Genomic DNA, 24,163 nt, shown 5'->3' on the forward strand with positions numbered 1-24,163 from the left:
ACATGCTAGAGAAGATGAATTCTTACCTTCTTAAGTCTTAAATCCAGCTAATATCTTCTCGATCACACAGAAGAAAATTCCACTCCTTGCCAGAGCTCGGGCGTCTCGAGTTCTACTAGTCTTTTCCTCAAACCAAAGGCATGGCTCGACTCCAAGGCTTGCAAGGAGTTCAAAAAAAACCTCTACTAGCTCGATTTGTGAGAGATGAAGTTCGTAGAGAGATTAGACGTACAGATTGTACGGATGAGGAAGACTCGAGAGAGGGAGAGAGAGAAGTCTATACATGTGTGTGCGCATGTGTGTGTCCGGATTGGGTATCCATATAAAATCCTTAAGCCCTAATTGGGCTACCAATTGTAGGCTAAGATTCATCCAAAACAATCCCAAGCTTCAATTGGGTTCAAAGAAGTAGGAAATGAAAATAATTAGTCCATTTTCTTAGCCCAATAATACATTCACAACCCAACGCTCAAGGGTAAAATAGTCATTCCACGCTATCGATGATAAAATATATTATATTTTGGGACGGGTTGTCACAACTACGGTCTAGCAATATTCATTTTCACTTGTAAGTGAGAAGTTTTAGGTTTGATTATCGCCAAAGGCGAATTTGAACCATATTATTGTTAGTCCATTGTGAGACTTAGCCCACTCCCTCACCCCTTAGTGTAGATAATATCGTTTGTTCAAATAAAACAGAAAAAACACCGTTGCATGGTACACTATATCACTAATGTATGCATTGTTGAAACTTCAAAAGAAGGCCGAATCCTTATTTATTCCATTACTAAAAATAAGGTAAGATGCATATATTCCAGTACTAAAAATAATAAAACAATTATCAAAAAATTATACCAATAATTGTATCAAGCTAAGCTTACATTACATGGATAACCAAACAAAACAACCGGGCAAAAGCCTTATTCAAACATAAGGCACCGACCTCAAATAATTATAACGCAAAAACTAAATTCTAATAATTATATGCAATGGGAAATTAACATAGAATCCATTTCATACCGTTTATTAGTTAAGCAATTGGCTCCTGCCAAAATCCATTTCATCTTAGGCACTGGGCAATAAAAAACAATAACAAATCCTTAGGTTAATTGCATATGTACAGAGTGTAATGTATTAGTTAGTAAGGGTTTGTTAAGTATCATAATACTCGTTTAAATGGGTTTATAATTCAGTTGAGTTTGGTTTAGTTCGGTTTCCGAACTTTTGAAACTGAAACTAAGCCAATATAATCTAGTTCAGTTTATTTCAGTTTTGGTTTGGTGTTCAGTTCTATTTTTTTTCAGTTTCAATTTTTCGAACCAATCTCTATTGGGTTGGATTGATGCTTTGCTCGTCCATGTCAACCTAAACCCAATTCAATTTCTACTCAAATTGCTCATACACATATTACTGGTCCCACTTCGTATTATATAAGCTAGATACAAGTTTGGAATGGCTATACTTGAAGTTTGTTGTTTGCTTTTTATTTGAACAATGTGCAATAGTATTGCTTTTTGTTAAAATATTAATATTATCTTGTCATTTAATTTCAACTTTGCATGGTTGAAACTTTAAAATGCGTATTTGCTATTTGGTTTATTTTTTTAATAAATTATGATGTGTAAAATTAAATTTTAAATAGTTCTGCCTTATTTGGTTCAAAATTTGAGATCTATTTTATAAAATAATAGGGTTAAAAAGATTGAATATGATAAAAGGATAATACTTGGGTGACTGTTCAGTACCTCATCAAACCAAACATTCTTCTTCTCCCTCATCGAACCTGACGCACCCACAACCCCCTCTCTTCTCCCGTGATCCCAATCCCTAATTCCTGCGACCCACCAATCCCTTTCTTCTACAGCGACTGCGATCGTCGTCCTCCGTTATGGACGATGGCGATGATTGCGACCTATCATCATCAATTCGGACAGTCCCTCTCACCATTTGATCGATGATGTTTGTGCCTTGTGGTGACGAGCAAGATCCTGAAGCCACAATTTCTGCCATTAATTAATTTGGATCTCCATAGTGGTAACAATCAGTGCGTGAAGAAGAACAGAGCATGAATCTCTTTTTTATAAAAGTAAATCGTATGAGTTCAGTTAGTGGGTGATAGCTTTTTGTGAAAGAATTTGCAATGGTTTTGCTGGTCTGGAACTGTCAGTACCCAAGTACTATCCTTGATAAATTTAGGCAAACCCGAATTCACTTGAGTAAGCCCGAACCCAATTTAAACCCGAAACCGAATAAACAACAACAATGGAAGAAGAGGCAAAGCCAGCCGTGTCCACAGCCACCCAAGTCCTCCCATCCCCTCTGAGCTCCGCCGAAGTTCTCCCTGTATAGCCTCCGCCGTTTTCTCTTCCTACCTCTTGAAAATGATGCCCTTTTCTCCATCTCATCCACTCTCTAAAAGGTTCGCGCCGTCCTCATTTTCTCGAGGTACAGTTAAAAACCCATCTCCCAAGTTTTGCATCTTTATGTGAATTTCTTGTGAATTTTGAAGATTTTTGTGATCTGGGACCGGGTTTTCTTTCTATTCAATTGTCAATTTGGGTTTGTTTGGATTCACAATTTGAATGTCTTTAACATTTCTAAATATTTCATTTTCTATAAAAAAAGATTAGATAAATGTATAATCTTTGTAATTCCGCCGCCTTGTACTTGCATTTTAGGCGCACTTAGTAACTATGCCTTGAAAAAAAAATTGTCTAAATAATGAATTTGATGGAAATGTCTGTTAGTAATGATTGAGATGGTTAATGTTTTCGGTTGCAAAATTCTAATATTTGAACTATTAAGTGAAGAATGAAGGCAAGTGATTTATGTTCTCCAGTGAATTCACGTGTTTCTATTTTGTATTAAGTGAAGCTGGCCAAATTAGTCTTTATTAATGTGTTAAGTGATCGTTACGTAATCTGTATGCCATGGGTAGAATTTAGAAGTTGATTTGGTCCTTTTGAGACTGCAGAGGATAGGCCTATGGGAGTTAACTTGGTGGACTTAGATTTTTGTTTTAAGTTTTATTATATTGGAGTTAAATTTGGTTGCACCTTGGAGTTGGTTTTGTTGAAGTTTCTAATGAAATTGAATTTGGTTCTTTTTTGGGGTTGATTTTGTTTATGTTTTTGTTTAGTTTTATTTATGCTTTTAACTTAAGGAGTAAATAGGTCCTCATTACAACACTAATGTACCACTTAGATACATATATATATTCATGGCCTCCTCAGCCATAGGGAAGAACTGCAGATACATGGAAAAACAAACAAGAAAAAGTTATCGTCATAAGTGCAAGAAATATAAAGCCAAAAGAAGGACCAACATTTCCACCATACAACCCCAGGTCTTAAGGTGCTGATTATTGATCTTACTTTAAGAAATAAGAGAAGGCTACAAATCATTACTCCTGTCCTTGCCATACCAGCTTTACAATGAACCACCACAACATTTTCGACGCCCTCCTGTAACCATGAATGAGCACTTCGACAAAAGGATTCTATGAGTTTGATTGGGGGGCAATTATGATAATCAAATGGGAAACTTGCAACCTTGAAACATTCAGAGAAGCCAAATCTAGAAGAAGCTCTTATTCAACATGACTGAAAAACAGAATTACAGTAACGAAAAGTTAAACGTTTTAATCTATTTGACTATACTTTCAACTTTCTTCTTTCTCAATATATTAACACATACAAGATGGCCCTCATTATGTCATCACATCATTCACATAAATGTCTTATGATTTCATCAACGGCCATTTTGTTATTTAATCAAAGATGTTAAAGAGAAGAACTTTAATAGCTCCATCAATCATATAGAATTCTTTTATTATTCTTATTTTTTTGCATATAAAAATGTTCCAAGCACTTCACCTAGCAACAATGTCATGCCTTATTTTTCAATTTACTTATAAGGTTTCACATTTTTGTAAATATCAAGAACAAAAACCTGGGACAGCCTCACAATTTGGTGCACTGACTAGGTAATTGACAGTTGGGTATGGGTATGGGTAGTTAAAAACTATGAGACATGAAATTATTGTCAAATGCAAGGACAGAAGGTCATGTATTTGCAAAGTTGAAGCGGCCCAAGGACCGAGTTCGTATGTTTGAGTAGATTACCTGATCTCCTAAGTTGGGTTTAGGTTTAATGCTCAGTAGTTGTTGTGCTTCTGCTGCTTTTTAGTTGTCGAGGATATGCAGGGAGAGCAAGTAAAAAGATTGTATTCACTGTGTTGACGCATTATTGAACAAGAGACCCAAAGGGAAGGACATATTCAATCTCAAGGTCTGTCAGCTTTCACTTCTTAATTTTATTATTATTAATTTTGTTTGCTCTTTCAAATTTGAATGCATGAGTTTTTAAATTTTATTGCGATTAGTTCACCTGAGATGGGTTTTGGGTAATCATATGTTATTTTCTGATTTGGTTACAGGATGCGAATCATTGCTTCTTTAGAAAAGATTAAGGAAGGTGAGCAATTTCAGAAGAAAATGCGATTATCACTTTCCAGAGATCACGGCATGCCCCTTCCGTTATTTTTTGGTGGTTGTAAAATTATGACCTGACATGGAAGTGGGTTTTGACAAGATTTTTTATTTTTTTTTAATTTTGCATCTGCAGTGTCATGTTAAGTATTATTGTTTACGGATAAATGCGAGTGTGTTTTACATTTATTTAATGCCTTTAATTTTAACCTCTGCATTTTCAATGTTCACTAATGCCTTTAATTATCCTCTGTTTTACATCTCAGTGACGACACAAAAGCTCCATAGAAAAGGTATCAGCTTTTGACTCAAATTTCAACGGTGTCCTATCATCTCTCCCAAAATCAAAGCAACCCCAAGCAATTCCGGAATCATTTTTTTGTGTCCCAAAATACAGTATGTAATATCTTCATCTCAAATTTATTCATCTCACAAACTTTGATATCAAGTTCATAGTTTTTCATTGTTCGAAATTCCACACTACTCAATATTTAATAACACTTTTATTTTCCTCTATTTACCTCGTTATTTGTGATGTTGCAGCAAAGGAAATATCAGACACGACTCTTACTCCAAAGGCTCCAACCAGAAATGTATCAGATTCCCCAATCATTTCTGAAACCATATATATGGCTGCAAAACAGAGTATGTATACCCTTTCATTATTCTATACTTTTTGAATTATCCACGACCTATTAAACATGATCTCTTTATCCCATTCGCTTTAAACTCAAATAGTTCACTAGATTTCTTTATCATAGTATCTTTCGACCATCTTTTGTATGTAAGTAGGACAATTTCGTAAATTTTTTGTATGTAAATATTATGTACATATGCATCAAGCATTCTCTTTTGTATGTAAATAGGATTATCTACTAAATCTTTTGCACGTAAAATAGTATGTACATACAGATCAAGTATTTTTGTATGGACATAGTGCTATACACAAAATTTCATACAGTTTTCAATCTTGCAGCATCGCGCGGACCTCTCTTACTAGTATGGTACTATTATCTGGACATGGGACTAGGACATCAACTTAAAACAGTTGCAGTGTGTCAAGTGTGCATGCAGGCCCAAATGCAAACCAGACCAAGGTAAGCCATCTTCCCAAACCCAGGCCCCTCCCAAAATCCTTGTTTCGATTCGAAGGAGGATGAGAAACCGGCCAGTCCAGCGGCAGAATTGATGACAAAAAGCAGGGTCAACCAACGGGATTGGGGATTGTGGGTTAGGGTTCTTTTTGGGGATTGGGTGAGAGAGATTTTCGGAGAAAGGTGCAAATGATGACTAAGTTGGAGGAAATAACTCATTTATATACGAGGGCAATTAAATCATTTCAACATGTAAGAAAAATCATATTTCTGTCCTATTGTTTGTTGTGTATGGCATGCGCATATTCAGTTTGTCCTATTTCAATCCTAAGATTAAGAAAATTGGTCATTTTTAACAATTTCTCAAATTTTAAAGCTTACTTATGTGATATTAAGTATGGCCATTGTAGTAACTAGTAAGGTTTTAATAGTTTAAAATTATCAAACTAACTTACTTATGTGCTTGGCATTTTAAACACTAAGAGAAAGAGCGTTTGTAACAAATATTGGATTAACGTTAAGGTTTTAGTAGTTTAAAATTATCAAACTATTAGTAAGGTTTTAGTAGTTTAAAATCCAATTCCCACCACCGCCGCATATTTTTTCACATTTTCACACTTCTAAATGAATTATTATGAGTTTTTAATGTGCTTTGGCATTTTAAATTGCTTTGTATTTTTAAAGTGCCTTGAAAATTTTTAAGCTTACTTATGTGATATTAAGTATGGCTATTGTAGTAACTAGTAAGGTTTTAGTAGTTTAAAATTATCGAACTAACTTTTTATCTTAACGGGTTGAAACAAATCATCCACATGTAAACCTGTTAACGACCTTATTTATTAACGGGTAACCCAATAACGACCTGATTAGTTATTTTATTGATTCGAAATCCGTTGTTTTTTATCGTGGAGGGTCCCACTCTAACTACACCGATATTGTCCCCAACTTTACCACCTGTTCAATCTATCAGGTGTGGGGTTTTACCACAAAATGCCTCGGTATTAGTTAGAGTGGGGTAATCATATTTAAACCCCATTGTTTTCTTTTCACCCACCGATGTGGAATTCCAACACTCCCCCTCATGTGTAACCCCATTTAGTGGTTCACATGTAGAGATCTATACATTGGCAATTGACACTCAAAGGTCGGCTCTATGTTAAGAGTCCATACTTGTTTTCAATGGAACTCAGAGGCCAACTCTCTGTTAAGAGTCCTGACTTGTTTCCTTCTTGGTGACAACTGACAAGCTTGTTGGCTTGCACGGGCCCGAACCTTGGCTCTGATACCATGTTGAAATTTTTTTAGATCGACGGGCTCGAGGGGTCCCACTTTAATGACATCAATATTGTCCCGAACTTTACCACCTCACTTGCCCAATCTGTCAGGTGTGGAGTTTTACCACAAAAGGTCTCGGTATTAGTTAGAATGGGCTAATCATATTTAAAACCCATTGTTGGAAATCTTTTCACCCATCGATGTGAAATTCCAACAATAAGCTCATCACACAGTTCCCTGTTGATCAGCACACATCTTTTGAAGTGGAGGTTCACAGTGTTGTGGATTTCCAGCCTAAACATAGGGATCAAAACTTTGGAGCTGAGTGCGTATTGGAATTTTTTCATAAAAGTTGTTGTATGACAAGTCCAAGAAACTAAAACTATCTATCCGAGCAAGGCTTGCTGGAATTCTGCCCAGTTTCTGGTTTCTTGACAAATGTAAAAAAGTTTTTATAGAAGAAAAGTATGCCTTACAGTTGTAGTAGTTAAAGGTTAAAGCAGAGTCACTTGTTCATACATGACTGGATTGATATACAAAACACTGCAAATTCTGTCAATGTCATTCAATAACAATTGAATAATGGGTGTGCGGAAATCTCACTTCATAAATTAGACAAAGACAACTCGAATGATCAGGTATTGACTTGACTTACTAATTGAATAATTCATATAGATAGTGGTAACTACACAGTAAAATCGAATTTTTCTTTGTGGACGAATAGGAAGTGTCATTGTAATGGGGAAATTAATGGACCAAAACCCTTTGGTAGTGGCCCTCAACTACCAACAGACTTCTCTTCTAGTATTGAATCGTATCAAACTTGCAACAAGTTATCGATCAAGTTATGCAAAAAAAAAAAAAAAAAAAAAGAGGATAAACCAGTTGACTTAATCAAGAAGGATATTCCATTTTAACCAATTCGATAGTTTTTATATTTTAGTTTCAATTTTTTTTTCTTTGGGTAAGATATGGAGGGGAAATGTCGGGGAGGAATTTTTAAAAAATGTATATGGAAGAGTAACAAAATAAAAAGTAAGAATGATTTCCGCACACCTTGAAATTCAGAATTTGCCCCATTTTTGTTCTCATAATTCCTAGAACTTCTAATTTCAGTGCTAAACTGTGATGATGTTTCGTTGAATTGCTGCTTTTAATAATTAAATGTTCATATGGAACATCTTGAACATGCTATACTTACTTGCAGTGGCGAATCCATAATTTTAACCTTGGGTGGTCCTAGTATAAAATATTCAAGGATTTTGTAGATGGAAATAGTGCGCAACGGGCAAAAGATTTTTCTCTATTTTCTAAATGGAACATTTTGTCGAGTACTTTTTGTATATATGGGCGGTATTGTTTTGTTCTTTGAAGATTAAAGATCTTGTAAAATTTTCAGTGTCAATTTTTCTTGACATCTAATAACTTGTAAAGTCTTTCTTGAGAACAAGTAGCAAGTTGGCTATAGCAGTCTGCTTCCCCTTGAACTTACACTCAAAGTTCAAATCCCCCTCCTCATAGTTAGTTTAGATTAGAATATTGCTCGAATCAGAAAAGCTAGATGTTGCCCCAAACTCAAGCCCTATGATGGACATGAAAGTATGATTCTGGTGTAAGCACTTGCTCAAATAATATTGATCTTTTTTACCATAACATCCCACCTTCTGAAGCATGCGTTGAGTGCCTCACTTTTAAAGGAATTAACTTTCATCCCATATCACTTAAAAAGATAATCACTTTGGAAATTTGTGGTTTTGATAAAATTAGTGGAATTATCGTCCCATGTATATCAATGATATCGTTTTGATAGAATTATTATAAAGTAATTATATTTTATCAAAACTTAGCGGGTGGACATAATTCAATATTATTTCAAAATTTGGTAAAGAGTCATCAATATCTGGTGCATAAAAAGGTCTCTTTTTATAAATCATGATGTCTAGTGGAATCATTGTAATCTTAATTTGACTTTAATGAACATGGTTGAACTTGAGGGAAGGTAGTGCTTCAAAGTCCTTTACACTAGGATTTCCATATACCTTGGTGAATCGAAAAAAAAGTAGTTTGGCGGAAAGCAAATTAGGTAAAGACTCACCTATATCTCATATCTGGTGCATTAAAAAGTTTCAGTTTATCAATTATGTTGTTTAGTGGAATTATTGTACTGCCAGCATCTCCAATGGAGATCTTAAATGGAGTGCCCACAACCCTATAGCCTCTAAATATAGGGACAAATGGCTTCCCATTGGCAGAATAGAGATCCTCAAAGTATCCCAAAATATAAGGACTCACTAATTACCTCAAAGAAATCTTCAAAGAGTGGGCACCAATGTAGATTTTGAGTAGGAAACAAGCCTCACTAACATGATAATGCTGCACAACAGCTTCTCTCACTTCCAGACGGACACATCGTCAATCATGGGCCCCACACCACACTTGTGACATTTTCCATTCTTTTAGCCGTTGGGAAACGCACAGTAGAAATAGTTTTTTGGTTTGTTTTCTTGTTTTTATCAACGCCCACAAGCTTCATTTAGGGATTCGAATATTCCATTGAAGATGGTGGAGACCTATAATTAGGGTCTCCCATTGGAGATGCCCTTGGTACTTGATGTAATTTATCAGGCTATGTTTTGGTCACCTATTACATTGCCTTTGATTGTTACTTGTAGGCCTACCTTTTTTTATAGCGTGCTTGAGATAAAATGACATATGAACTAGAGAAGGAGAACTATCGGATATTCTATTATATAAAGATTTTCACGACTATTGGATATTTTATCTTTTCTTTTCTCCATTCATTATGTATCATTCAGTTTTACGTATTATTAAAGAATTTTCTCATTTTGTAATATTTTCTTTTTATAATTTGCCTTTCAATCCCATGACTCGAAAATCCCCCACCCAAATATAGCGTGTCATAGATTGTCAATGACATTATCGATTTTCACTAACAATCACCTCACACTTACTACGGACTACTAATATTTTTTCCACTTGTAAGTTCAAAGTGCTAAATTCAAATCTCGTAAAACTGTTGAGTTTGATACAATATTTACTCTTCTAGTGTAACTATATGGATATAATAATAATAATTCCGGCTGAAATGTGTTACACATTTTGATTTGATTTATTATTTAACTAAACACATCATTCTAACAAACCATTACAACTTGGTTTTCGGAATCAACATTTATTCACAGCCAACAAATTACACTGTCAGGTGTTTTTCCATGCGCAGCTTTCCTTTTGCTCCTAAATCAAAATCCTAAAGAAACTCTTTCGTGCTTCAATTGTCTCTTGGTTGATTTAGTTGAAGTAAGATGGAGGGTGACAGAATCAGGTGCTTGAAGAAACTCTTTCGTGCTTTAATTGTGGTGCTAACTTTACTACAATGTGCTGTAAACCCTTCCCTTTCCCTTGGATTCAAAAATATTTCTTCAGGAGGAGTGATGAGGTGCATTGAGAGCGAAAGAGAAGCACTCCTTGCTTTCAAACACGGCCTCGTGGATCTCTACAATCTCCTCTCTTCGTGGGGAATAGAAGAACACATGCAAGATTGTTGCAAATGGTCAGGCGTCCGCTGCAGCAACCGAACCAACCATGTTACTCAACTTAATCTTGGATGGTCATATTTGAATGAAACTTACTCACTTCAACAGCAAGGTAAGCCAGGGTCTCTCAACTACTATTTGCAAGGTAAGATGATGAGTCCTAAACTGATTGAGTTGCAGCATTTAAAATATTTGGACCTTTCTTGCATTAATTTCAATGGAACCCGACTTCCAAATTTCATGGGTTCTCTTTCCAATTTAAGACACCTCGGTCTCTCTGATACTTCTTTCGGTGGTCGATTTCCAAGTCAAGTTGGAAACCTTACCCACTTGCAATATCTTGATCTCAGTGGGAATGACTTTAATAGTGTGGAAATTCTGAATTCATGGCTCCCCTATCTTTCTTCTTTAACATATTTGGATCTGAGTAACACCAATCTCAGTAATGTTCATGACTGGCTGGAAATAGTTAGTAAACTCCCTAAACTTACAAACTTGTCATTATGGGGGTGTGGTCTTCCTTCTCCTGCAATCCATTCCAATACTCTTTTTAACATAAATTCTTCAAAAGCTCTTGCTCATGTTGACTTCTCTGACAACCAATGCACTTGTCCTTCAATAAATTTATGGTTTTCTAACTACAATACTAGCCTTGTCCATCTTGACCTCTCTAACAACAGTTTAACTGGTTTAATTCCCAGTGTCATTGAAAACTTGACCTCTCTTGTCCATCTATATCTCTATAAGAACAAATTTGACGGGGTGAATCTGCATTCTTTTTCCAGCTTATGCAGTTTGCAAGAACTGTCCCTAGCCAATACTAGTTTGAGTGGACAGTTTTCCAATTTTGTTCAAATGTTGTCTAAGTGTGTTCAAAACTCGTTAGAGTATCTGTACCTCTGTGACAATCATCTTTCTGGATCAATTCCTAATCTTCCAAACTTTTCATCATTGAAAGTATTATCTCTCTCTAGAAATCAATTGAGTGGAACATTATCTGAAAGTATTGGGCAACTGTCTAATCTTGAGCAAATGAACTTGGCTATGAATGCTCTGGAAGGTGTGGTTTCGGAAAGCCACTTCTCGAATCTCTCTAGATTAACATATTTGGATTTGTCCTCCAACTCTCTAGTTTTAAGCTTCAATTCTAATTGGGTCCCTCCATTTAAATTGAGGTATATATATTTGGGGTCTTGCAAAATGGGCCTGTATTTTCCAAAATGGCTTCAAACTCAGAATGAGTATTCATACCTCAATATTTATGATGCTGGAATTGTGGATGTCCTTCCAAGCTGGTTTTGGGGTACGATTCGTAATGTGCAACTTATTAGTCTTTTCAATAACCAAATTGGAGAAATGTTTCCAAATTCAACAACGAATTTTACATATTACCCTGAAATACATTTGAGTGCAAACCAAATCGAAGGTCCAATTCCCTCAACTCTATCGCATGTGTCATATTTGGATCTCTCTAGTAATAACATTTCAGGGTCAATTTCTATCTTGTGTGAAGCATACAAGAGTTTAATGTTTCTTAATCTCTCAAACAACAATCTCTTCGGAGAACTTCCACAATTCTAGACACATTTTGACCATCTAGTCATGCTTGATTTGAGTTACAATGCTTTTTCCGGCAAAATTCCATCCACAGTGGGCTCACTATATCACGTGGAAACATTGAAATTAAGAAGCAACAGATTTGTTGGCGAGTTTCCTTCATCCTTAAAGAATTGCACCAGTTTAAAAGTTATTGATGTTGGATACAATCAATTATCAGGACCCATACCAAAATGGTTAGGGGTTAGCCTTCAGAAATTGGTTGTCTTGATGCTTTCCTCTAATAACTTCAACAGAAGCATGCCATCTGAACTATGCCGTCTAACAAACATTCAAAACTTGGATGTGTCTGCGAATAATATCTCTGGAACAATACCAAAATGCCTCAGCAATTTTACTGTTTTGGCACAGAAGGGAAACTCATCTCCGACCCTTTAACATTTGTACCTAAGAGATGATACTTTCTATGCGGTTAATTATATGGATGATGCAACATTTATATGGAAGGGAAGAATGTACTTATACAAAAATAGTTTGGGACTTGTGAAGAGAATTGATTTCTCAAGCAATAGATTAACGGGGGAGATTCCAAGTGAAATCACAGTCTTGTTGGGTTAGTTTCTTTAAACCTATCGAGAAACGGATTGACAGGTGAGTTACCTGCAAAGATTGGAAAGTTGCAATCATTGGATGCCCTTGATCTGTCAAGAAACCAGATAGATGGTAGAATTCCAACAAGCCGTGCTCAGATATATGGTCTTAGTGTCTTGGGCTTGTCATACAATAACTTTATTGGCAAAATTCCAACTGGCACTCAGCTCCAAAGTTTTGATCCCTCTGATTATGCTGGAAATCCTCAGCTGTGCGGACCTCCACTTCCAAAGATCTGTGGTGATCAACAGGAAACTCCGATCTTGAGCAACGAAGAAGAAAAGGATGAGCCTATAACATGGGGATTTTACATCAGCATGGCGCTTGGCTTTATTGTTGGATTTTGGGGAGTTTGTGGCGGTCTGATTTTTGTGAGGCCATGGGAGATACTCGTACTTCAGGTTCTTAAATGTCTTGAATGATTGGTTTTATGTGAGGGTGATTTCAATCAAGCAGCACTTCAATTAAGCAATGGCATGTAAATGTGATTTTATTTGTCTTTCTTAAATTTAAGCAATATGCATGCATCTATTCGTAAAGTCTTTCAAATTAATTTCACTGTCTTCTTCAAAACTTAATTGCATGTACTTGTTTATTTTTATCTACAGCGTCTTCTGAGACAGTGTAGACGGCTTCACTTCACTGAAAGAGCTTTCATGGACCATTATCTGTACAAGTTTTCTAGGTATTGAGTTATCATAATAAAGAACTTTACTACTAAATCTCCTTGGCAGATGATTTGTTAGTGTTAATTATTTGTAAGAAGTTTACTGCTACATTTACTTTATCAAGACCTTTCTGCAATATATGTTTTGATTCATGATATAAACTAAAGAAATTCAGTTAATTCTGGACTGCATATGATTGTTTTGTTCGTCGTAAATTTTAGTTCAATGGATTGGTTGCAGTCTTGTGCATATGTCTATCAATGATCAGACAACATTTAACAAACTAATTATTATTAAAATTCATCATAAATAATACACCAGGAATCCTATATGCTTTCTACACACAAATTACAAGCTTCTGAATGACATCCTCCCTACCAGTGTTTTTTACAACTTTCTATTTTGTCAAAGTAACTCATATACTCGAATCATTTGATGCACGGGAAATCAAATCAAATAAAACAATTCAAATACAACATATACTGCTGGAAGATGACAAAATCTAATACCATGGAAATGATGAAGCTTTGGCTCCAGTGGTTTTAAACCTTATGATCGGCGGCTATAAAAGCTGAGAGCCAAACCGAGAGAAGTGGCAAACTAGGCACCTTGTTGACCGGCCTAGATTTTCACTTCTGTCCAACTGCTTTGCTCCTTTAGGATTCAAGCATAGTACCCTCCGTAAGTGCTGCTTGAGCTTCACCATCCATTCCAAGGGCCGAAAGGGCAACAGCCTGAAGATAACATGCAAGTGCCAAACTGGGGAAACTACTTGTGCTTGCATTGCATCGTTTATAGCTTCCTGAGGCTTGTCATTCATGAGATAAGACAAACTACGCTGGGCAAAAATTGTTGGAGAAACCATTGCTCCAAACCAATGAACTGCAAGTGAAATAGAACCGTCAGCAACGATAACAAATGCAGAGAAAGCAGCAATTAAGGATTTACCAATTTTTTTTTCCTTCAGTTTTGTTCCCTTTATTGGTCATGCAAGTAGAGTTACTGGGTTCAAATACTCTAAGATACCTTAAATTACCAATTTCGTTTCTTCAAATCTTCCTATCATTAATTAGAAGATAAAATGCAACGATCGTATTCTGACTGGATATCTTACACCAAAGACCAAACAAAATTTCGTGCGAAGTTGTGTTTAGTAATTTATTTTAACAGGTCAGATAAAGAATGTCCTATTGAAGGCCAAATTCAAATATCGGTATGAACATGAAAGCAACTCTTATCAAACCTCTACTCAGAATTTCCCACAAGTATCATAATAAGAACCTAACATGTGAATAACACTCAACTGTGGTTCTGAAGTCCTTGTGATTAAAAGCAGAATCCCCCCTTGTCTTTGAGAGTTTCCAAACTGGGGAAACTACTTGTGCCTGCATTGCATCGTTGAGAGCTTGTCACTCATGAGATAAGACAAACTACGCCGGGCAAAAGTTGTTGGAGAAACAATCGTTTCGACATCAATGAACTGCAAGCGAATTTAAACTGTAAGCAACGATAACAAATGCAGATAAAACAGCAATCAAGGATTTACTAAGTTTTTTTCCGGTTTTGTTCTTTTTATTGGTCATGCAAGTAGAGTTACTAGGTCCAGGTACTCTAAGGTACCTTCAACTACCAATTTTCTCAAAACACGTCGTTCCTAACAGATTAAAAATGATTCTCTCTACATTCAGGGAAGAAAAGAGGAAGTGCTCAATTATCTACAAAGCATAGCGGTCCAAAAGCATTCCTAAATCACATTTTCTCCAGCTTTTTACAATCGCAACTTTGGCTTCGTCCTAAACAATCCAATCTAAGTGATAGAAAGATCGCTTTGGGTGTCTTGAGCAATCAAATACCAAAACATTTGTAATTACAGAGTGGTAACCACACAAGCAGAGAAAACTACCCAAAATCTCACTCACATTATCATTTTGCTAAAAAGACAAGAACAAAATCGACAAAAAGCGAAAACAAAACATACCCAACTAGTCCAGTTACACAACACACCTTCATTCTACAACTAACAATTGTAAATCAAACACGAAATGGAAAAACCCCCAAATTTGTGAGCTCAAATTGCACACATGAGAAATTAAATTGTGAACCAAATATTAATTTTTCATTTTCTTGCTACCCTTTTCGTAACAGGATCAAAGTTTGAATTCTGAAGATGAAATTGCGGGAAGAAAAAGGAACTTACAGGGTCAAGAGCGTTGGGCTCGGAGCCGTAATCAGCAGTCAAGAGGAAATAGGCAGCAGTGCAGTGGCCACCACGGTCGTCCTCCTCTCCAGCCTTTCGCTTTGTGAGTTAATTGCGATGCTTTTGCTTTCGCTTGGATTCTCTGGAAAGAAAAAGGGTTTAAAGATGTAGACTTTTGAGAGTTGGTTTTAGAGAAAGTGATTAAGTTTTAAGTGAGGGCTTTCATTGTTGGGAAGGGAAGAAAGCACAAGATGGATTTGGAAGCAAAATGGGTTTTTTCTTTATTTTATAGTTTACTAGATTCAAATATAAAAGTTAAATATATATATATATATATATATATGTGCAAAGGAGAGAAGTGGGTGAGAAATGATTTTTTTTTATTTTTTTTTAAATTAAAATGCAATGATGAGGAGGTTTGTAAAAATAAGTTGAGAACTGCTATTATTACTTTAAAATTTTCATTTGCATTTTTTATGAGTAGGGATGCAACATGAGTTGAGTCATGCCCAACCTGATTTCAAACCCGATCGAGAGGGTTAGAATGAAGGAAAAACTCGTCCAAACCCAACCCGACCTCATAGGGATGCAACATGAGTTGGGTCATGCCCAACCTGATTTCAAACCTGATCGAGAGGGTTAGAATAAAGGAAAAACTCGTCCAAACCCAACCCGACCTCAACCCGATTATTATTTGGTTGTAGGGGTGGGTTTGGTTCCTTTCTGTTTGGTTTTTTACCGAAACTGAAGTTACTATTCGATTCGATTGTTTTTTTAATTTTTTCAGTTCGCTTTGACTTTTGTTCGGTTTTTTATATATATTTTTTTTCAATAAGTACTAACACTGTTGCATGGTACATTATATCACTAATGTATGCATTGTTGAAACTTCAAAGAGAGGGCAGATGCATATTTATTCCATTACCAAAAATAAGGGAAGATGCATATACTCCAGTACCAAATAAAACACCTGGGCAAAAGCCTTATTCAATCGTAAGGCACTGACCTCAAATAATTTTAATGCAAAAACTGAATTCTAATAATTATATGCAATGGGAAATTAACATAGAATCCATTTCATACCGTGTCTTAGTTAAGTAATTGGCTCCTGCCAAAATCCATTTCATCACTTGGCAATAAAAAACAATAACAAATCCTTAAACTAATCGTACAATAAAAAACAATAACGAATCCTTAAACTAATTGCATATGTACACAGTAATGTATTAGTTAGTAAGGGTTACTTATGTATCGTAAAAATCGTTTAAATCGGTTAGAATTCGGTTCGGTTTGGTTTAGTTAGGTTTCCGAACTCTTGACACCGAAACCAAATTAATATGATCTAGTTCGATTTGGTTTTTCTAATCCGGTTCGGTTTTTCTTTGGTTCAGTTTATTTCGGTTTCAGTTTGTTGTTCGGTTCAGTTTGTTTTCAGTTTTCGATTTTTCGAACCCACCCCTTTTGGGTTGGGTTGGGTTGATGTTTGCTTGTCCATGTCAAGCCAAATCCAATCCAATTTCGAACCCAAATTGCTCATGCACATATTACCCGTTATATAACTAGATAAAAGTTTGGGAGGACTATACTTGAGTTTGTTGTTTGCTTTGCATTTGAACAATGAACAAGTGTTGCTTTTAACGGCGGGCATACGGGTACAGGAACCGCGGGTAGGGGTGGGCAATCATGGTTCGGGGTTGGTACGGGCCGGTTCCAATTTTTTGAGAATGGAAATGGGGCGGGGCAGGTCCATAGTATTTAAGGGGTGGACCGAGTCCTAGAATTTGGATAACGGGACCCCGGATGACCTGTTTCTAACTATAACCCCTTTACTAATTCTCTAAACCTAATCCATTATCCATTCCATCCCATCGTCCCTTTCCTTCCTGGACTTAAACTAGACTCCCATTTGAGTCATCTCCTCCACCACCACGACGGCTCAGCTCCCTCGACGGCACCAGCTATTCCTCATTCTCTTCTCCCTCCCACCCTTGAATTGATTGCGTCGATTGCTTCGAGATTTCTACAAAACCAATATGGATGGAGCATCAAAATTCAAAAAACCTAGGAGATCAATCAGATTCTAAAATACCCATTCAAAGAACACAAAGGCACTGCCCCACCTGCACATTTTTGACAAAAGGTTTCATCTTGGTGGAAAATATAATTAAAAAGTGGGACTTTCTACCTTTTATCAGAAGGATATGGAACTCATCTTCGGTTTGGTAGGTGATGGCTTCGTCGTCTTGCAAAACATACAAAATTATGGTGCTCGACACCTAAAAGCTCATCGTAGCCAGCGGCGTGTCCGCCAACAAGGTTCAGTTCACGGAATACATACAGAAGACTACCATCGTCGATCTGAGTCAGATTGGAGCCTCGCGCCATCGTCGTCGATCGGAATCAAGAGACAGAGACCTTGATTTGGGATTGGAAGAGATGAGCAAGAGAGACGGGGACCACCACCTTCACTGATTCACCACTGGTGGTTCAGCTGTTGGTGTGGGTAGCTTCCAACCCATCGATTTCGTTGGCAGTGGGAGCAATCTTGAACCGTGGAACGTTCTGGAGCTCTGTATCAAAACCAAAAAAGAAAAAGAAAAAAGTTAATTGGGCTCGTGGACCCGCCTCGAAACGGCCCGTTTGAAACGGGCCTGGTTAGGGCCGGTTCCCAAACTTAAAAACCCTCTACCCGGTCTGGCCCGCCCCATTACTGTTTAAAACGAGTAAGGTCCGGTTCCTTCAAAATTGGGCCCGGCCCAACCCTAGTTGCTTTTACGTTTTATTGTTGGTTAAAGCATTGATATTATCTTGTCATTTAATTTCAACTTTGCATGGTTGGAACTTTTGATATGCGTTCCATGCTATTTGGTTTATTTTTATTATGAAGGGTGATGTGTAAAATTGAATTTTAAAAAATTGTGCATTATTTGGTTCAAAATTTGAGATTTATCTTAAAAATAATGTGTTAGAAGATTGAATTTGATAAAATTGGGCAAACCCAAATTTAACTCGAGTAAGCCGAACCCAATTTAAACCCGTACTTGAGTAAACCCCTAGGAACCCAAACCCAACCCATACCCGAATTAGAAATGTTGGGTTAGAATTTGGTCAACCATCTAACTCGTCCAATTCGCCCAAGTTGCACTCTACTCACAAGTTTATTTTTCTTTCTAAATATAGGAAGTTTGAAGTGCCAATAATAAAAATTTTAAAAATAGATTTAATAACGACAACAATGATGAAAGCACAAGCATGATGCGTTTAAAAGTGATGTACAGAATGGTCAAGTGCTTGGCGTAAAAGTGATATTGATTAACTTGGATTTTGAGAAAACTCCACATTGCATCAACTGGTCAATTTCACATTTTAGCAACCAAATTGTATAAACTGGTGTTAAGCTCTTCTGAAGTAAATGGAATGCAAAATCATGAAACGTTATTAAGCTCATTTTTTCGCCTGAAAATTATGAATTTAAGGAGACAGAAAGACAGGGCACTAGAAAATAGAGGAAAGAGAATGGAAGAGCCTAATACATCTACTTGATTCTACAAGAGATTTGTATAAAGAACGAGAGTCTACTTTCTTAAGTTCGTTGTTCGTGATTATATTTATCAATTGAGTCTACTTGATTCTACAAATCCTTAAACTAATCGTACAATAAAAAACAATAACGAATCCTTAAACTAATTGCATATGTACACAGTAATGTATTAGTTAGTAAGGGTTACTTGTGTATCATAAAAATCGTTTAAATCGGTTTAGAATTCGGTTCGGTTTAGTTTAGTTAGGTTTCCGAACTCTTGACACCGAAACCAAATCAATATGATCCAGTTCGATTTGGTTTTTCTAATCCAGTTCGGTTTTTCTTTGGTTCAGTTTATTTCGGTTTCAGTTTGTTGTTTGGTTCGGTTTGTTTTCAGTTTTCGATTTTTCGAACCCACCCCTTTTGGGTTGGGTTGGGTTGATGTTTGCTTGTCCATGTCAAGCCAAATCCAATCTAATTTCTAACCCAAATTGCTCATGCACATATTACCCGTCCCACTTCATATTATATAACTAGATAAAAGTTTGGGAGGACTATACTTGAGTTTGTTGTTTGCTTTGCATTTGAACAATGAACAAGTGTTGCTTTTAAGGGTGGGCATACGGGTACAGGAACTGCGGGTTGGGGCGGGCAATCATGGTTTGGGGCTGGTACGGGCCGGTTCCAATTTTTTGAGAATAGAAATGGGGCGGGGTAGGTCCATAGTATTTAAGGGGCGGACCGAGTCCTAGGATTTGGATAACGGGACCCTGAACGGCCTGTTTCTAACTATAACCCATTTACTAATTCTCTAAACCTAATCCATTATCCATTCCATCCCATCGTTCCTTTCCTTCCTGGACTTAAACTAGACTACCACTCGAGTCATCTCCTCCACCACCACGACGGCACCACCTATTCCTCATTCTCTTCTCCCTCCCACCCTTGAATTGATTGCGTCGATTGCTTCGAGATTTCTCAAAAACCAATATGGATGGAGCATCAAAATTCAAAAAACCTAGGAGATCAATTAGATTCTGAAATACCCATTCAAAGAACACAAAGGCATTGCCCCCACGTGCACATTTTTGACAAAATGTTTCATCTTGGTGGAAAATATAATTAAAAATTAGGACTTTCTGCCTTTTATCAGAAGGATATGGAACTCATCTTCGATTTGGTAGGCGATGGCTTCGTCGTCTTGCAAAACATACAAAATCATGGTGCTCGACACCCAAAAGCTCATCGTAGCTAGCGGCGTGTCCCCCAACAAGGTTCAGTTCACGGAATACATACAGAAGGCTACCATCGTCGATCTGAGTCAGATTGGAGCCTTGCGCCATCGTCGTCGATCGGAGTCAAGAGACAGAGACCTTGATTTGGGATTGGGAGAGATGAGCAAGAGAGACGGGGACCACCACCTTCACCGATTCACCACTGGTGGTTCAGCTGCTGGTGCGGGTAGCTTCCAACCCGTCGATTTCGTTGGCAGTGGGAGCAATCTAGAACTGTGGAACGTTCTGGAGCTCTATATCAAAACCAAAAAGAAAAAGAAAAATGTTAATTGGGCTCGTGGACCCGCCTCGAAACGACCCGTTTGAAACGGGCCTGGTTAGGGCCGGTTCCCAAACTTAAAAACCCTTTACCCGGTCTGGCCCGCCCCATTACTGTTTAAAACGGGTAAGGTCTAGTTCCTTCAAAATTGAGCCTGGCTCGACCCTAGTAGCTTTTACGTTTTATTGTTGGTTAAAGCATTGATATTGTCTTGTCATTTAATTTCAACTTTGCATGGTTGGAACTTTTGATATGCGTTCCACGCTATTTGGTTTATTTTTATTATGGATGGTGATGTGTAAAATTGAATTTTAAACAGTTTTGCATTATTTGGTTCAAAATTTGAGATTTATCTTATAAATAATGTGTTAGAAGATTGAATTTGATAAAATTGGGCAAACCCAAATTTAACTCGAGTAAGCCGAACCCAATTTAAACCCGTACTTGAGTAAACCCCTAGGAACCCAAACCCAACTCATACCCAAATTAGAAATGTTGTGTTAGGATTTGGTCAACCATCTAACTCGCCCAATTCGCCCAAGTTGCACCCTACTCAGAAGTTTATTTTTCTTTCTAAATACAGGAAGTTTGAAGGGCTAATAATAAAAATTTTAAAAATAGATTTAATAAGGACAACAATGATGAGAGCACAAGCATGATGAAAGTATAGGATGCGTTTAAAAGTGATGTACAGAGTGGTCAAGTGCTTGGCGTAAAAGTGATATTGATTAACTTGGATTTTGCGAAAACTCCACATTGCATCAACTTGTCAATTGCACATTTTAGCAACCAAATTGTATAAACTGGTGTTAAGCTCTTCTGAAGTAAGTGGAATGCAAAATCATGAAACGTTATTAAGCTCATCTTTTCGCCTGAAAATTATGAATTTAAGGAGACAGAGAGACAGGGCACTAGAAAATAGAGGAAAGAGAATGGAAGAGCCTAATACATCTACTTGATTCTACAAGAGATTTGTATAAAGAACGAGAGTCTACTTTCTTAAGTTCGTTGTTCGTGATTATATTTATCAATTGTGTCTCCCTAACATTATACTATTATTCCTCCTGTGCAATTTAAAAGTTAAAACCCATCAGTCCTTTAACTCCCCAGACAAACAGCACCGATGGAAGAAGAAGCAAAGCCAGCCGAGTCCACAGCTACCCAAGTCCTCCCAACCCCTCTGAGCTCCGCCGAAGTTCTCCCTGTACAGCCTCCTCCGTCTTCTCTTCCTCCCAAGACCAAGAAGAGACCTCTTGAAAATGATGCTCTCTTCTCCAACTCATCCCCCTCTACAGGGTTCGCAGCGTCCTCAAAGAGGTCCGTCCTCATTTCGAGGTACAGCTAAAAACCCATGTCCCAAGTTTTGCATCTTTATGTGAATTTCTTGTAAATTTTGAAGATTTTTGTGATCTGGGTTTTCTTTTTATTGAATTGTGGATTTGGGTTTGTTTGGATTCACAATTTGCATGTCTTTAATCTTTAAGTAATGAATTTGATGGCAAAATTCTAATATTTGAACTATTAAGTGAAGAATGAAGGCATATGATTTATGTTCTCAAGTGAATTGAGGTGTTTCTATTTTGTATTACGTGAAGCTGTCAAAATTAGTTTTTATTTGCTACATTTCGGATATTGTTCGATTATTTTAGGCTGCAGACCAAGTGTAATATGTTAAATGTATGTTATATCATTATGTAATCTGTATGCCATGGGTAGAATTTAGAAGTTGATTAGGTCCTCTTGAGACTGTTGGGGGGGCCATTGGGTGTTAACTTGGTTTGTAGATTGTTCGTCTATCAAGGTTGTCAATGTAATCACTCTAAATCCTGCTGTTTTGAACTGCTTCTTCTGTTTACCACATTATTTGAAGTATGCATGAAGTAACTTGTTGTCTTTTGTTATCTTGAAGGTTCTCCAGACCCCTGACTTTGGAACATGCATGCCATCCGAAGAAATTCTAGAATGTAAGCTCATCAAGATTTTGTTTTCATCTTTTCACACAATGACATATAGTTATCCCTTGAGTTGTATGATAAACCTGAGCTGATTTGTTAGTATTAAAATAAGTGGTTTATTAATGCGGTGCTTATGATGACATCCGACTTTCATTCACGTGCTAACTTGGTTTATTTATCTGTCGGCTGAATAATTATATTGAGTTTCACGCTTGAAACTCAGTTTGTGATAGTTTTATTGTTGGCCACCCAATCCTAGAATGTTGTTAGTAGCATTCAGATGGATTATTAAATCTGACCTGATTTGTTAATCTTAACGCAAATGGTTTATTAATGCTATGGTTATGACTCCCGACTTTCCTTGACATGCTAACTTGGTTTATTAATCTGCCATGTGAATGATCATATTGAGTTTCACCCTTGGAACTCAGTTTGTGATAATTTTATTGTTGGCCACCCAATACTAGATATTGTTAGTAGCATTCTGATGCCCTTTTGCTTCCTTTACGAGGAGATATCTGTCTCACTCATCTTCTTATGTTGACGCATGGTTCTATCCTGAGTTTCTTGAGCTCCATGTATGCCTTTTCTCCAGTTTTTGTATCCCTTTGGACACTTTTGAGTTCAAGGCTTTTTGACGGAGCCAATTGCATGAGATTTTGTTTGTTACTTGCCATTTGATGGACAAGTAGAAAGTGACTTTTTATGGATTGATCATGGGATGTGCTTGTGATCATGTATGTTGCAAATTGCAGATGTGAAGCTTCTGATGGAACTTTGCAAACAGATGACGGCAGAAACAGTTTCGGCAACAAGAAGTAAGAATGCACCAGCTGAAAAGCCCCAAGATACAAGGGCTTTTGGGAAGCCATCAGAAAATAAGTTTCCATCAGGTGTAGCCAGTGAGAAGCAGCGGGGTGAAGATGGTCAGACTCAAGGGACATATATTGTTGGTGGGTCTGCTTTTTTCTTGAATTTCATTATATTTGTAGGCGAAGAACCAGTCTACTATGGAATAACAAAGGAGGCATTTTGAGCTAATGGCAGCAAAGAAACAGTTCTGTAATCGTTCTGTTATCTTAGACTGTGATTGCTAGCAGAAAATATTAATCCTACCCCATTATATATATAAAAAAGGGGGATTTCATTGATGATTTCATTAGAATGGTTATTCACCTTGATTCTTCAAATGGGATCAATGGATGTTTTAAATTTGTAATATTTGAATGGATGTAATGATTTGATGAACTAAAATTTATGTCAGCAATATAGAAAGACAGGCTGTTTGATTAGTATCTTCACTGGAGACATGGATGGTACTATTATCTGGACGTCGGACCAGACATCTGCTAGGGACATCAACTTAAAACAGTTGCAGTGTGTCGAGTCTCAAATGCAAACCCAGACCAAGGTAAGCCATCTGCTGCCATGTTTCTTTCCCTTGCAGATCCAGTTGCAGAAGAGGCTTTTAACAATCGACAGTGACCCCCAAAAGTTGGATATTCCTCTCCCTCTGTAAATATATTCTTCTGCATAAGGGTGATTCTGCGGACACCCAACTATAACGACAAATTCTTAGTTGTTCATAAACCATTCTTGGGTGCCCAGAGACAATTCTCAAGTGTCCATTGAATCACTCTTTTCG

The 24,163-nt window shown here is 37.0% G+C and overlaps 1 protein-coding gene and 1 long non-coding RNA gene across 6 annotated transcripts; one reads left to right on the plus strand and one right to left on the minus strand.

Annotated features, from left to right (window-relative positions):
• Nucleotides 1-1,737: 1,737 nt before the first annotated feature.
• Nucleotides 1,738-23,677, plus strand: LOC103939414. Of its 5 annotated transcripts, XR_007251406.1 has the most exons (6): nt 1,738-2,445; nt 4,189-4,290; nt 4,439-4,476; nt 4,757-4,886; nt 5,034-5,135; nt 5,467-5,903. XR_007251406.1 is itself a non-coding variant. In XM_048566075.1 (2 exons), exons 1-2 carry the CDS (start codon nt 2,382-2,384, stop codon nt 23,552-23,554), a joined length of 345 nt encoding a protein of 114 aa, XP_048422032.1. In that variant the 5' UTR covers nt 1,739-2,381; the 3' UTR covers nt 23,555-23,677. The 5 variants fall into 5 exon arrangements, 1 of the variants encoding a protein (XP_048422032.1); XR_007251407.1 differs by lacking the exon at nt 4,439-4,476; XR_007251409.1 differs by lacking the exons at nt 1,738-2,445; nt 4,189-4,290; nt 4,439-4,476; ... (1 more) ...; nt 5,034-5,135; nt 5,467-5,903 and adding exons at nt 21,286-21,898; nt 22,482-22,527; nt 23,274-23,677.
• LOC125469117 lies at nt 13,683-15,742 on the minus strand. The gene is made up of 3 exons (XR_007251436.1): nt 15,487-15,742; nt 14,594-14,769; nt 13,683-14,171 (listed from the first exon to the last, which is right to left on the minus strand). It is a non-coding gene; the product is annotated as an uncharacterized LOC125469117 (long non-coding RNA).
• Nucleotides 23,678-24,163: the final 486 nt, after the last annotated feature.

The sequence above is a fragment of a genome, unplaced genomic scaffold (assembly GCF_019419815.1).
Source record: "Pyrus x bretschneideri cultivar Hongxiangsu unplaced genomic scaffold, Pyrus_bretschneideri_v1 Contig40, whole genome shotgun sequence".
NCBI classification, from domain to species: domain Eukaryota; kingdom Viridiplantae; phylum Streptophyta; class Magnoliopsida; order Rosales; family Rosaceae; genus Pyrus; species Pyrus x bretschneideri.

Excerpts from the sequence above, each read along its gene's own strand:
- LOC103939414 (XM_048566075.1), top strand. The coding sequence starts at position 2,382 with ATGATGCCCTTTTCTCCATCTCATCCACTCTCTAAAAGGTTCGCGCCG. Across the intron at positions 2,446-23,273 it reads GCCGTCCTCATTTTCTCGAG|ATGTGAAGCTTCTGATGGAA; the intron begins GTACAGTTAAAA and ends TGCAAATTGCAG.